Source organism: Lepidochelys olivacea, assembly GCF_965140295.1.
Source record: "Lepidochelys olivacea isolate rLepOli2 genome assembly, chromosome: 5".
NCBI lineage: Eukaryota > Metazoa > Chordata > Testudines > Cheloniidae > Lepidochelys > Lepidochelys olivacea.
This window is the reverse complement of record NC_140415.1, coordinates 18,526,028-18,542,095: the sequence shown is the minus strand read 5'-3', so window position 1 is coordinate 18,542,095 and position 16,068 is coordinate 18,526,028. Positions and strand designations below refer to the sequence as shown.

The following is a 16,068-nucleotide window of genomic DNA, read 5'->3' as shown; positions in this document are numbered from 1 at the left end:
ACAGAACAAGGAGTAATGGTCTCAAGTTGAAGCAGGGGAAGTTTAGGTTGGATATTAGGAAAAACTTTTTCACTAGGAGGGTGGTGAAGCACTGGAATGGGTTACCCTAGGGAGGTGGTGGAATCTCCTTCCTTAGAGGTTTTTAAGGTCAGGCTTGATGATTTAGTTGGGGATTGGTACTGCTTTGAGCAGGGGATTGGACTAGATGAGCTCCTGAGGTTCCTTCCAACCCTGATAGTCTATGATTCTATGTAATGTCCGCATACAGACACCTCCAGAGCCCACAGAACTGCACATATACAATATAGTTAATAGAACTGTGGGCCTGTGGCTTCAAAAGCATCTTCTCCTCTTCAGCCAAAAAGAATCTCTGTTAGCTGGTATCAGTACTTGATCCATTCCCAGAGGCACTAGGGGGCTGGGACAGGATCACACACACTAGAGCCAGTACAAGTCGCCTTTTATGAATTAATAAATGAGAGAGACTAACAAAGCTGCCATCTTAGTCATAGAAGACTATTTCCATCATTGTTCTCATCTGATATCCGTTTTCTTTGAAAACTGAATACCAACTAGGTCACATCATTAGTGAAAAAGATCTTTGAAGCTCACCGTATTTATGATCCATATTATTGGAAACATGCCATTTACTAAATTCCACATTTGGCTTTGAGAAACTTTAGAGGAAATATTAAATGTCTTCTGTTTTGTTACCCATAGAAAAAAGTGAAGAAAATAAATTTAGCTTTTAATGTACACTGTTGATTTGTTTTGCTGGCATGAAATTTGACAATGCTACCAACTATATCAGCAGTAGTTCAGCAATTTCAATATATTTAGTCAGTTCCAGATTTTGAAAATTCCTAAATATATTTTACTAATATGGGCATCTTTAAACAAAATCACTTTTTAAAGCTATCAAAATATCTAGACATACCTGCTTCATATGTTGTGGCATGTGCAGTCATGCTCCACGTGCTTGACCTTCGACCTTTTGTTACCATGACAGAGAATTCATACATAGTGTTTGGCTTAAGGCCTATTACACTATGGCTCAAAGCTGTTGTATCTGCTGACTACAAAAGGGGGGGAAGAGGAAAACAAATATATGTTTAAGCAAGTAAGACTTGAAAAACGCAATCCTAGAAAACTAACTTCCACACACACTTTCTCCATATAACAGAGAAAATGGAAGAGCATAATAGAGTAACACTAAATAACCTTGGCACTGTAGCATGTATTTTAGTGGAACTATTATTAGTACTATAAATAAGATACTAAACTTGTTTTCTATCATTTAGACAGTTAACTAAGGTATGGAGAAAAAATGTTTAGCAGCCTCTAATGGAAGTTTACAAATACATATTTTCTCACCAGAATGGTTCTAACTAAGGCACTCTGGTCTTTCTACGTTTCTTGAATGAATATGTATTTAATTTCTTATAAAAACTAGAACTGTTAAGTCTTGTATTTTTGCTTGTTTAATTATGCATTATTTATCAGGCTCACTACAGCATGTTAAGAACAGGTATATAAACTAATATTGATGTGCATATTACATTTTTATAATGTAGATTTACCTGATCTCAGCCTGTTCTAAGGAATGACTTAAGAGACACAGCACATTTTTATCACATGAGTAGAGCCAGAGGAAAATTGCAGGATAAAACTGGTGAAAACTGAATGAAACCCTGTCTGTATTTTCAGAGCATTATGAAGCCCCATCATACTGGGCCCAATTTCTGAAGAGTTAGGCACTTCCAGTGAGATGTTGAGCATCTTCCGTGCCCACTGACAGCAGTGAGAGTCGAGGGCATGCCACATCCAGTATAATATGTGATCTCAGCTCATTTATCTGAGCGGTAAATCTTTAACTTGTACGATATATCTGATGGCCTAAAATCTACCAAATGATGCCTGAACCACTAGAGCGGGTGAGTGAAATTTATGCCCAGTTATGCAAAACATCTGACTTTCATCATTAGAATGGATCCTTTTTCACTGTTCGGTAGGATGTGTTTGGAACTCTGCAGCTCTCTGGTATTCACCAATAATGTCACCCTTGTGTAGACATTAATCATCAGCCCTAATGATGCAAGTTAAATCTTGTAAAATGTTACAATTAGCTTCGAAGGCAGTGCAGAATACTGCTTTGCTTTGCTACTCCACAAGCATTCACACTGAGGCTTTGCACAGCTGTTAAACAAAGAAGCTTCTGTATTCAGAGACAAATTCCGTCATCTTTGTACTCACTGGGACAAATCGTAGCCCTATGCAAGATAATGAGAGATTTGCAGTTGACTTCTTTGAGACTAGGATTTCACCCATTGAGTAGTCCCCCACTCTGTGAGTAATCCTAGTGAAATCAACGTGTCAACTCATGGAGTAAAAGTGGCAAAATTTGACCATTAACTATGTGACAGATTTCCCTGTGGTGGGAATTACTGTTCACCATAAGTAAGCCACTGACTTAAGTGGGACTATTTGTGGAATGAGGTACTACACAGCATGACTGAAGGAAGCTAAATCTTATAGACAGCACTGTAGAAATTAAAGTTATATTGGTAGGATGGCCCATGCAATGATCTTTGGTGGAAGACGACCAAGGGGGAGGCCAAAGACCAGCTATGTGGACTAGACATAAGCTGACTTTATGGAGACCAATTTGCATGACAGCCAGGCATACTATCATGAGTTCTGGAAAAAGGCTATAAAAGCCGCCGACCCCAAATAGGAAAGAAGAAAAGGAAGAGGAAGAAGAGCGCTGTAGGAATTAAACTTTCCTTTTTTTTCAAACTTGCCCAGATATTTCACATGCTCAGGATGAAGGGACAGGAATAAAACAAAGGGCAGGTCTCCACTATAGCACTACATTGGCACAGCTGTGCCCCTGTGGCACATCTGGTGAAGACACACTATACCGGTGGGAGAGCGCTCTCCCGTGGCCGTAATTACTCCACCTTGGCAAGAAGCAGAAGCTATGTCGGCAGGAGAGCATCTCCCGCCGACATAGCACCAGTGTGGACAGCGCAAAACTTATGTGACTCGGAGGAAGGAGGAGGGAGAGTATTTTTCACAAACCTGAGTAATGTAAGTTATATTGACTTAGGCTGTAGTGTAGACCTGCCCAAAATGTTTGGAAAACAGGCTGGGGTTGAACATGTTCTGGACACAATAGGCTTTGAGTGAACATACATTCATTGTGACTTTTTTTTATTAAAAGTCAAGTTGTGAGATTGCTGCTTCTGTCTGAACTGGAAATAACAAAGGAACAGACTGATGTGACAGATATTGCAACTGTATGCAGACCTTGGGGGAAACATTGTATCAACATTGTATACTGTGATAGACCCAGACCAGTTGGGTACAGAAGAGTAGCCTTATTGGGATCCAGGAAGTGGGCGGGCGAAGCTCGCCCACTGCTAAAGGATTCCCCCACCCGGCCTAAGGGTGGGGGGTCCACAGGACCTGGAAAACCAATTAATTACGGGGGACAACTAATGAACAACAGGGACAAGAGTGCGGTCAAAGGGTCAAACGAAGGGAACTGGACGGGGACACCGAGCAGAGGACCCCGGACAGCGCCCACTGCTCCTCATAGGCGTCAAGGGAGTCAGTGGATGCCGCCCAGAGGAACTCTGCCCGGAGGCATGAACGGACAGAGGATCGGAAGTAGGCCCCACAGTCGCAGGAGACCCATCGGCCAACCTCCTCACCCTGGTTTTACAGATGGCCACTTTAGCCAGGGCCAGGAGGAGGCTGACCAGGAGGTCCCACGACTTAGTGGGGCCACGGACAGGGAGTGCATAGATAAAGAGGTGAGGGGAAAAGTGCAACCAAAATCTTAACAAAATATTCGTGAGGAGCCGGAATAGGGGCTTCAGCCTGGCGCACTCCAGGTAGACATGCGCCAGGGTTTTCCTCACGCTGCAAAAGGGGCAGGTGTCCAGGATTGGGGTGAACAACGCCAAGTACACACTCGTGCTCACGGCCCCGTTAATGAGCCGCCAACTGATATCCCCGGCGGGCCTCGGGACTAAGGTGGAATATAGGCTGGCCCACTGGGGCTCCTCACCCTCTAGAGGTGGCAGGAGGTCCCGCCACTTTGTGTCAGGGTGGTACAGAAGAGTAGCCCTATTGGGATCCAGGAAGTGGGCGGGCGAAGCTCGCCCACTGCTAAAGGATCCCCCCTCAGCCTAAGGGGGAGATCCACAGGACCTGAGAAACCAAATAATTACGGGGGACAACTAATGAACAACAGGGACAAGAGTGCGGTCAAAGGGTCAAAAGAAGGGAACTGGACGGGGACACCGAGCAGAGGACCCCGGACAGCGCCCACCGCTCCTCAAAGGCGTCAAGGGAGTCAGTGGACGCCACCCAGAGGAACTCTGCCCGGAGGCATGAATGGACAGAGGATCAGAAGTAGGCCCCCAGTCGCAGGAAACTCCATCAGCCAACCTCCTCACCCTTTATAGATGGCCACTTTAGCCAGGGCCAGGAGGAGGTTGACCAGGAGGTCCCACGACTTAGTGGGGCCATGGACAGGGAGTGCATAGATAAGGAGGTGAGGGGAAAAGTGCAACCAAAATCTTAACAAAATATTCGTGAGGAGCCAGAATAGGGGCTTCAGCCTGGCGCACTCCAGGTAGACATGCGCCAGGGTTTTCCTCACGCTGCAAAAGGGGCAGGTGTCCGGGATTGGGGTGAACAATGTCAAGTACACGCCCGTGCTCACGGCCCCGTGAAGGAGCCGCCAACTGATATCCCCGGCGGGCCTCAGGACTAAGGTGGAATATAGGCTGGCCCACCGGGGCTCCTCACCCTCTAGAGGTGGCAGGAGGTCCTGCCACTTTGTGTCAGAGTGGTACAGAAGAGTAGCAGAAGGCAGATATACTGGCCACTGGATTAACAGTGTTCTGTTCCCTGACTGACCAGAGCAGGGGCTGCTCCAGGCTAATGAGAGCACCTGACTCCAATTAACCTGCAAAGAGTTAGGTGAGGCCATTAAGCTAATGTGACCACCTGACTCTAATTAAGGCCCCTCTGATAATATAAAAGGGCTCACTCCAGTCAGGCAGAGAGAAGCCAGAGGAGAGGAAATGTGGCTGAAGGGCTGGTTAATGAAGACACCCTCAAGTCATTGGTAAGGGAGCCTTGAGGTAAGGGAGAAGCAGGAGAGCTGTGGGGAAGTGGCCCAGGGAAATGTTGCAACTCTGGCAGTAAAAGGTTTGCTTTTTACAGCTGCTACCATTAGGGTCCCTGGGTCGGAACCCGGAGTAGAGGGCGGGCCTGGGTTCCCCCCAACCCACCACTGCAGAAGCACCTCCTGGGAGGGAAAAACAGGCCCCTGTCAGGACAGGAGGCTAAACTGTTTTAGCATGAGGCTGTAGGAGCAACAGAGACTATGGGAATTCTCTCACCAACCTCCATTGCTGGCTTATGTTGAAAAAAGCTCAAGTAGACTGTACCCCTGGCCCTAGAGAGAGAAGGGCTATGTAGTGAGTCTCTGAAGCTCACATAAACCGCCTGGAAGCGCGGGACCCACGGGGACAACTTTGGAGCTCTGCCACAATACATACAATCCCTGTGGGCCAGGGATTGTATGTATGACCGTGTCCTTCTCCACAGGGAAGTGTTACCCGAGCTGCTTCAAGAACTAAAATAGCAGGGGGTTGGGAGGAGGGGCAATTATTAAGGTGAATCACTCAAAATGTAAACTCCTCCAGAGAGATACCACTTTCTGGAGAGGTTCAATCTAGATTTTCCTGAGACTACGAGACAAATACATAGCTTTTGGCATTAAAAAAGCCATGTTTAAATTGACTCAGGGCCTTTGTTCTGATCTAGCTAATGGACAAGACTTTCTATCTTAGGGCCCCAACCCTTGCGGATTGGAAAGACTTTGGCCCTGCTAGGGCCTCAGAAGATTGATGGGTGACTTCTGGTAAGCTTTCTGCATGCGGATTGGAACTTATTGTTTTTTGTATGTTTTCTTAATGCTTTTACTGTAAGAATAAATGTGCTTGCCTAGAGAGTAACTTGTAACTGTTGGCAATACACTGTTCATAGCCCTCAGAGAAAACGCAACACACAGGGGCAAACTTTAGGCAGAGTGCCTTTCTGGGGTATCCGAGTGTAAGGCAGGGAGCTGTGCAGCCTTAAGATCTCCAGGGAGAAGGGAATGGGACAAGGGTCCTTGGTGAACGCTGGAGACCTTAGGCCTGACTGGTCACTCTAAAGCGGACCATGGAGGAGGGGATACAGATGCAGTTACCTGGAAACTGCGACAACTAGTTCATGACACTTCAGCTACAGATTGGCTAAACTAAAATTAAACCAAACCAACCAACAAACAAAAAGCCCAGAGGGGTTTGACTCTTCATCCCCCAATTCAACTGAACTTTCAATGGAAAAATAGCAGATTTGGAGACTGTCTTGAGTTCTGGATCAACTCTAATTTCCATAATTCTCCTTCAGGTGGAATCAACATGAGCCATCTCTTTTGTTGTCCTGTTCATTAAAAATAACCCTATATGATCACCTTAAGTTTTTCCATCAGGCTTGGTTGTCCGTATAGTTACTTTATAGTTACCTAAGCTTTTGTTTCCAGTCTTGACCATTCCTAGGGTTCCTTCCTATATCTATGTGTTGTAATAAGTTAGTTTCTTCAATGAGTTCCACTTATCCATTTTAACAGTTTCCCAGCAAGAAACAGGGTGGGGTGTCACAGGCAAACACAGTTAACCTGTTGAACTCATTTTACATAAGTGTGGTTACTATAAGATGACACTAACAAAGCTAGCTTTATATTTTTTGTTTGGCACCTGCAATTTTCCACTGGGCCTGCACATGATGAACACACAGTGACAATGTGGACAATTTCATAATTGTCTAAAGGTCACGATAAATAATGCTGTGCTCTTTGGAGCCTTGCTCTTACTATAGGAACTAAATTAATAAAACTGTCTTGTTCTACTGTATTCCACATTTTACTGGGAATGGGAATAAATCTCTCAATGGGTACAATTACATCAAAATACAAAACTACAGTATTTCAGAAGCCTTAATTTTTCTACACTGGAGCTTACTACACTGCCAACAAGCCCCATGTGTATGCTACATGAGCGTATAAGAATTTGGTGATCTTACGGTTTAACACTGTGGCCCAGAACAGTGCTATCTGAGGTTGAGATAGCTATGATAGTAATTGTGACACCACTCATTCTGTGATACACTTGAAAAGATGTTCAAGATGTACTGTTATATAGTTAAGCACGTTTAACTAGTATCTCTTAAGACATTTAAGATCATCAGCATCTACAGTTAAAAGACAACTGGCCTGATTCTTCTCTCATTTACACTATTGTAAATCAAAAGCAGTGATTACACCAGTGCAAAACTAGTGTAAGCAACAGAAAAATTAGGACCACTGAATGAAATTCTGGCAGATGTGTTATGGTCACTACTAGAAAAATCATGTCCAGCAGGGGGAGTGAGAAAAAAAGTTTCCACAATTATTTTGTCTCCTTTCAAAATCCACTAACACAGTAATATAGCTCAGAGTCTAAGAACAAGAACCAGATTCTAAAAGGTATTTAGGTGCCAAAAGATGAAGATAATTCTCTAGTGGGATTTTCAAATGCACCTAGGTCCCTAATTCAATAAATATTTTTAAAAATCCATCCCTAAATCCACGTTTCTAATCACAAATTCATTTACTCACTAGTGGCCCTGTGATCATAATAAGAACAATCTGTACTAGAGAATTATGTTTGGGGTGGTGACCAGTCACTTATCGGTGAACATATTTACAGTGTATATGTGCAACTATTGGGAACAATTGCATGTTGCTGAAGAAGATAGCACCATATGGCAAGAAAAGTTAATCAGTAATTATGACATGGCATGACAGGAATGGTGAAGCATGTTCACCAGGAGTGATTTGGACATTATAAGATGCAGGATATGAATTGACTATAGTATGTAAATTGATAGAGTTTATTTTTTCAGATTATTAATTATTATTTTCTCTCCTATCCCACATACATTTTAATATTTTGTTGGCATTAGTGTTTGAAAACATCTTTCATTTACAAGCAGTAGGATATTCATCCTATTACAGGCTATTTCCAAATTGAGAAGTTTCCTGTTCACTTGGTGCTTTTTGAGTGTTTGTTGCTAATATAATAAAACAGGGATTTCCAACATCGTGGTTGATTTGAAATTGGCATCCCAGTTTCATTCTTGGGTATTATGCTGTCCAATCAATGACTTTCTAACTTACATACAATATGTAAAATTAAACATGAGAACCTTCAATAATTAGATTTTTAGTGTGGCATTTTCAGGCCAATAAATACTCTTAAAAAACCGCAACTATATATATTTGTGGCCCTATTAACATGCTTGCTATTCAGGACAAATCTCCCATTGACTATACTGGGCGTTTTTCCTGAGTGAAGTACAGAATAGGTAGATTCAGGTTATTGTCAAATAAAATACGAACACAAGAAATCACAGGTCTTCAATTCATATCCCTTTATAACTTCACCTTGTATTTAGCACTTGTAGAATAGCTGGTTCTCCAACGGACAGTGTAAAAGCGAACCTCAGTAGTCTTTTGATTCTTTGGGACAGAGTTGTCTGCCCAGCTGACTCTCACTGCATCATGGGTAAGTGCAACAGCCTGGACACCTACTGGTGGGAGCATGGGGGTGGAGATATCTGGGACTGAGGTAGGGAAATCATCAAGCAAAGGATAAAAATCAACTTCTAATGGATCAATGGGATCTGGGTCAAAAACCACCAAATGAGCATTCAAAAAAAATGAATAGCAGTTAAAACAAAAACAAAACAAAACAATCATCAGTGGATACACATCACAATGGGTTAAATGATGAGAGGGGAACAGGAGAAGAACAGAAAGAGAGGCATTAATTGAAAAAGATAATACCGATATATATATATATATATATACACACACAATATTTCACTTACATTACTGTAAATAAAGCTAACTAGCAATTAATGTTATTTTGTATGACTTGTTCAAATACTTCCAGGTGTGCTTTCTTTTCTTGGCTCCAAAATGAAGTTGAAATGCATTGTTTCTCCTTAAAATGATTTACTTTGTAGAAAAAAGAAATACATAAATGATACATTATTAAAAACACGTACAAAATAGTGTCATTCTAAAAGACACTCTGATGTGTGTAGGAGTTACCTATGCTTTTCTCTCTCTCTCTCTGCAGCTTCTTTTGTTCTTTTAATGCTATTCAAAGGAGCACTTCTACATCTGCTTAAACATTTGTCAGGCAAAAGAGAACATAATTTTAATGCTAAGATGGAGGTCCCCATTTGTTGATTTAAGAATGCCAGCATGATAAATGTGTGCATCCAGGTATGGATATGTGGATAGTTGTTTTCATCTCTGAGCATGTTTCCTCCTTGAGACATAAGCACACTTCTTTTATGCATTTGGTGATCATGCTGCCTTCAGACAGATCAATAGACTGAACATAATGATATGCAGAGGTAGGTGAACTTAGTACAACATACAGAGGCAATCTGTGGTAGGTTTTATTATACAGAAAAGTTTGCTTCCATTTCCAAAAATGCAGTTCCATATTGGAAAGCCATACTTGGCAGTTAGCCAAATGCTATCTAAAACATCATGGGCCTGATTCTCCTCTCACTTCATTGTAATTGAATTGACTTCAACAAAATTAACCCTGATTTACAACAATGTGATAGGAGAATTGGATTGCATGTCTTTTTTTTAACCTCTGAGTTTTAAGTGGTTAAAATACTACCTCTTAATGCAGAAAATGTTGGTCAGAGCAGAGTCATTATGTTAAAATGTTACCTTTTAAAAATATATATTTGCAATTTAAAAGCAAGATTATGATTTTATCAACCAAAAATTTCAGGCAGCAGTAGTTATGACACAGCACACACCACCATATTTTTTTCCAAAATAACAGACTACGTAATTAATCAAAGCACAAATTAATCTGACATTTCCCGATTGATAATTACTTCAGTTTGTCAGCTTTATATGTATGTCAAACTGCTGACACTCTTTGATCACTTTTTTTTTTGTAATTAATTATTTATGACTTCAGGAGGTCACAGACTTTGGAATAAAATATACAGGAGAAAAGCATGTTTAAAATTTTTGATGAGCAACTAGATAAGCCTTTTATTGCTGCTGTTGTTGCTGCTTCATTCATCATCAGCTTCTTTAGAAGCTTGAAAATAGATGCTTGGGAATATAGAGCAATCTGGTAGTTCACCTACGGTTCCAAAATTCATTCGGACATTCTGCATAGCAGGATGGGTTGAAACTTCTTTGCCTATTCACAAAGAATATTGCTACTCTTAAGATTTCAATTCCCAGTTCTAAACTGAAATTTTCAAGGAGATTTGTCTATAAACAGTGACATAATGAACACTTTTCATTTTTGTTTCTTTTTTGCTTACATAGTTAATGCTGTAAGGTAATATGCTTTCGGTATTTTGGCAAATAAAACACTGCATCTTTTTTCTTTCCCCATAGTGACATACTGAATTCTGAAGGTCTGTTGTACAGAGGATCATGAAGAAAGACTACGTCTTGCAAAATAAATGATTAGATTCAATCAAGATAATTCAGTACTTGACACATGCCATCACTGAGCTGAGAAACGGTGGAATTTCTATAATCCTTTGGTGTCTGAAAATAGGTCCCTAAACACTTCCTCCACTTTTCAAAACAGAGTTATTTGCTGCTGTTCATGTTCGGACATCTGTCATTTAGAAATTGCATACCCTAGATAAAAAGGTTTCTGCTTCATTTAAATCTTATTTTACTTATCACATCATTTGAGATTATATGTTACACACACACACACGAATTTCTATATCTGTCTATATATACACAATTCTTATGCACTGAAATAAATACAGTAGTTAAATCTTCTTTTTCATTCAGGGCAAGTCAGTTCAACAACCACTCAGGGAGTTCAACTAAAATGCTTCTCACTTTGCTGAATGTAGTTTTTGAAATGTTCTTCCATGAATGACCCAATGGCACTGACCCGCTTCAGAAGCTGCATCCAGAGGGGTAAGAGATTAGATAGGAAGCTCCTTGTTAGAACTGCTCTTAGAAGTAAAAGAGAAGCTGCAAAATGGCATACTTGTAGAGAGTCCTTGGGTCAATTCACCAAAGTAGAATCCAAGCTTGACATACCTTTTTCACATCTGGATAACATTTCATTTATGAGAGGTCACATACATACATACATTAAAAAAAAATTCCCACAGGCTACACATAGATAATTCTTGATCTAGCATCAACATGAAACAAAAGGTCAAACAAAAACAACACATGGATTTTGAACCAAGTTAATCAAATAAAGATTTCAAAAGACACATACTTAATCTCGCAGGCCTAGCAGGAAGAACTGACCATTTCAGATACCACACCAGGAGCGATATTAACAATGTTGAAGTCACATGCTCACTGTTAGATATTACATCTGGATACGGTTTCTCACAGTTGTCTTTGCTTTTACATTGAATGTTTTTCCCCACCTTTAGGACTTTCCAAGATTTCTTAGGGGAATACTTCACAAAAACATACGGACAATGGATGGTTTTCCATTTGGAGCTACAGTGTTGCCATTTGATTTAATTATCCTTAATGGTTCACCCTAGTCAATCTGTCTGTCAATGGTCCTTTTGCTCTCAGTGACATAAGCTTCCTTCCTCCGAGGAAGTTCTTAACATGGTGGGTGAAACACAAGGAAAAACTACCAAATGATGGTGTCACTCCAGAGGAAAATCGTTTTTGTTTTTGTATTTTTTTTTGTTAGCTCTCTTCAGTCTCACCCACTCATCCCCCAACCCCATACACGTACAAAGATCACCAAAGGAACCCTAAACTTAGTGGCACCCTGTTTTTTTGTACGAAGAATACATCTATGAAGAAAAATGTTGCATGGTAAGTGAGTAGCCTGATTAATACTGGGTATTCTGTTTTGTGTGAGTTTATATCATCATTAATTATTTGCAATACTTTCCTTCATCTTATCTGAGACCTGGCTACCTGACCCTATCTATGTCTGTGACTGTTCTTGGCTTTAATTAATTAATTTAAACTTAGCAAAAATTATAAGAGATACAGAAAATAATTAAATTCTGTCCTTGATTTGTTACAGCAGCTACAATTTTAACCTGATCTTCAGATATTCAAATTGCTTTGGGATTCATGCTGCTCCCAAGCCAACTCAATCAAACTACTAACGGATGTGCAAGCATTACATTATTTTATATCAGCTAATGAAAATGTACTGCTGTAAAATATATTTCAGGAAAGTGTAATTAATTCATTATCTTATATCCATGTAGTTCAACCATTTAAAATGGGGTGGAAAAATAATAATGATTTATTTTAGCAGAAAGTTGGATGTTGAAGAGCTCTTTCTTTATTGGCTTCCCAAAATAGTTTGCCGAATATGTAGGTAAGGCTAATGATAACTGATATGGAACAAAATAAAAATCAACATTGCCAACTCACCTGTCAATGATCTAGTGGTGGCACTTTCATAGAGAGGGACTCCTTCACCCACGTTGTTAAAGGCTTTTAAAGAAATTACATAATGGGAACTTGGCTCTGCAGGCAAAAACAAACAAGGCATAACACACATTGTTAAAATCAATGCTCTGAATCAGACGGGATTAGCATTTTCATGAAAAATAAAAAAAATATGTCAAGTGAATGCCTGTTCAAACTAAACCAACAGCTATAGAGCTGCTTAGAAAGCTGTCATGTTTTTGGTTTCATTCCATTCAGGCTTCTAATTTAGGACCAACCTTATAGTCCTTTCTCAGTCTTTAATCAAAGTTCCCATTTAATTCAATGAAAGTTTTGCCTGAGTAAGGACTGCGAGATCAGCCTTTTCTTCCACAAGAAGTAACTACTGATACACAACTCTGCATGGAGTTCACACTCCCCCTGCATGTTGCATGGGGTTTTGCTTTGTGTCACTATGCAGTATGGATTTAGCGATACATCAGGAATTGGATCCGCTGGCCCCTATATGGAAGGAAAGTTGTCAGTACGGATGCTGTGGTTGCCATTCCATTTCAATGATAGGAAACATTCCTTTTTCCCAACCCCTGATGAGGTCCCCAGCTCACCACCCAGGTACTCAGGCAGTGTATTTGGGGAAGAATTTGAGGCCAAGATTTTAAGATTGCTAACTATATATCTGACTTGTTTTTTGAAATGCATGTCAGTGCATTTAAAATGTTCCCCCCACCACCATTTTGCTGGAGATTTTGTTCTGAACCAAAATTCGAACAACTCACATACCATTATAATTCCTATATTGCTGCTGAGGAGTATATCTCACTCACTAACTTTGTGACAGAAAATTTATTGGTAATAGCTATTTTACTACTGTTGATCTTACTAATATTGAGAATTTATCAAGCCTTGAGCTATCTGAATAATGCTGGCATCCTGACTTGAAGCTCAGACATTGTATATCACTCTGGTGTGCAGTTAGCGATTTATAATTTACTAACTGTTGTACTAATGAAGACCACTAATCATCCAGGGATATACATCCAAAGCTATCCAGCTATGCTGTAAATGTGTGGGATGTGAAGGACAGAAATACTGACATACAAGAATTAACTTTTGGCAACATGAATATTCTTTGATAGCTTTCTGTGTCATAGATTGCAATAGGAATATTCTAAATATATTCCCCCAAAGAAAAGAAAGAAACAGAATAGGTCAGTTTTGTAATACTTTTTGCTACTGTTTTCAGAAGAAAATAAAACAATCCATTCTGCTGCATGTTCTCAAGTGATACCTTCAGGGCCACATTTTCTTCAGTAGGGAAGTTGATAGTTATTGTATTGATGTAAATTTTAACCAAGAATGCTGCATGCTCACATATGGGCCAAACATAGGGAACCACTTTCTTGAGATTCTTTATTTCACAGAAACAAATGATTTTAAGTGAGGAGACATGAATTAATGTAACATTACAAAGGAATTGCTGTGGATAATTACTTTATCCACATTAATATTAAATGAGTTAGGAATGATAGATGTTGTTATACTGAATGAAATAATAATAATTAACAATGTATTGTATAGTGTTGCTAGTACCCCCGAATTTTGTAATTAATATTATGTTGAGCAGAAACTGTGACATATTTGTTTAATATTCAGGTAGATGCTCTGTTCATTTCCAAAAAGAGCTAAATTTTTAAAAGTGGCTAAAGAATGACTGGAGCATTCTCCATTAATAATGCTCTACACTAAGAGTTCCACAGTGATTACTTCAATTGGTATTCAGTGTAATATCATTTGTCATGATGAAATTATTTAGTATTCATGGAAACGTAATATAGATATGCATGTGATTTCCGCGATACACTACCTTACTATCTTAGATTTCTAATCTTTGTGGGTACCTGACTTTTTTTATCTTTAGGTTCGATATGAAAATATAGTTGTTATTATAATTTAAAAAAATTGCTTAGTATTTTGCAAATTTTACAGTATGATTCTACAAGTTATTCTCTGAAACATATCATGTGATCTACATGTCGAATCAAAACACATCTTGAACCTCCAATATTGAATACTTGAAATTAATTGCTCACAAATAATCTACTGACCAAAAATTATTCCTAGGAATTATTTGGCAAACAATTTCAAACAAATTCTTTGCAGAAAAATGTGATCTGTTCACAGAAAATCCATAAACAGAAGCTATATTCATCAAACACATTCTTCCTTACAACTGTCTATCGAGCTCTAAATTATTATCCACCATCCCTTATTCTCTCTCTCTCACACACACACACAGATGATACTTTCCTGCTTTCACATTTTAACTAATTTGGGTGAGGGTCTCATTAGCAAACATGGATCATGTTTCAAGAGAACTTGGTTTGATATTTGGCTGTGAGGAAAAGAATTATGGCTTTGAGTAACAAACAAGAAAAGTTCAGAGGTTTCAGTGAAGTCTGTTGCTAATTAGGACAATAAGTAATAGACTAGGTCTCATTTAAAAAAATAAAAAATAACATTTACCATACTTTAAATAGGTCTTCATCCTCTCTTTTGAGTTTCTGCCCAGATGCATTCATAGAGATCAATCATATCCCTTCATTTTGCTATGCTAAACAAGCAAGCTTGTTTAATCTCCTCTCATCAAATAGGATCTGCATTCTCCTGTTTATCCTAATAACTCTTCTCTGCAACTATTCCAGTTTGAATTTACCTTTCTTGCTCATAGGGTTACCAGAAATGTCTTCCAAATGAAGTCTTACCAGTGCCTTGTGTGATGTATTAATTTATCTCTACTGGAAATAACTTGCCTGATAAATTCTGGGATGACAAGGTGGGTGAGGTAATTTCTTTTATTGGACCGACTTCTGTGGGTGAAAGAGACAAGCTTTTAAGCTACTCAGAGCTCTTTAGTTCTGACCTGCAATGAAAATTAATACATTGTACAAGGTCTGACCTGAAGAAGGTAGCTTAAAAGCTCTGTGTAGCTCAAAAGCTCGTCTCTCTCATCCACAGAAGTTGGTCCAATAAAAGAAATTACCTCACTCACCTTGTTTCTCTAATACCCTGGGACCAACACAGCTACAAAACATGGCAAACATCCTGGGACCACATTTGATTTTTTTTTTTTACAGCCACATTACAATGGTGGCTCATAGTCATCCTGTGGTTCACCAACACACCAGGGCTTCTTTATTCCTCTGTCACTTTCAAGCAGCTTACAGCAGAAACTCTTATTATTAAACCCTAATGCTGTGGTATTTGAGCTCAATATCAGAGCTACATCCTATTCTGAATCTAAAAAACACTACAGTAAAGTCAAATACTGTTGCATGGCTAAATGTTGCCTTTTAAATTGCACCCACTGTATATTAATATTACTTATGGGGCCACTCTGGAGTTGAGTTTTTTATTTCTGTATTCAATTTGGTTTTAAAATATAAATATTTAAAATGACACTCGGCACCCTTGACAATTAAAAAATACAATCC

General features: G+C 39.5%; 1 protein-coding gene across 2 annotated transcripts in view; it reads right to left on the bottom strand.

Annotated features, from left to right (window-relative positions):
• DCC (DCC netrin 1 receptor) overlaps positions 1-16,068 on the bottom strand; it is a 948,238-nt gene that overhangs the window by 107,172 nt on the left and 824,998 nt on the right. Inside the window, exons 16-18 of one of the 2 annotated variants that reach the window (XM_084629005.1) lie at positions 12,560-12,655; positions 8,552-8,790; positions 938-1,076 (exon numbers count right to left, since the gene is read on the bottom strand). In XM_084629005.1, the coding sequence (XP_084485131.1) occupies positions 938-1,076; positions 8,552-8,790; positions 12,560-12,655 (474 nt within the window). The remainder of the gene's footprint in view (positions 1-937; positions 1,077-8,551; positions 8,791-12,559; positions 12,656-16,068) is intronic. The other variant, XM_084629006.1, reaches the window with a different exon arrangement.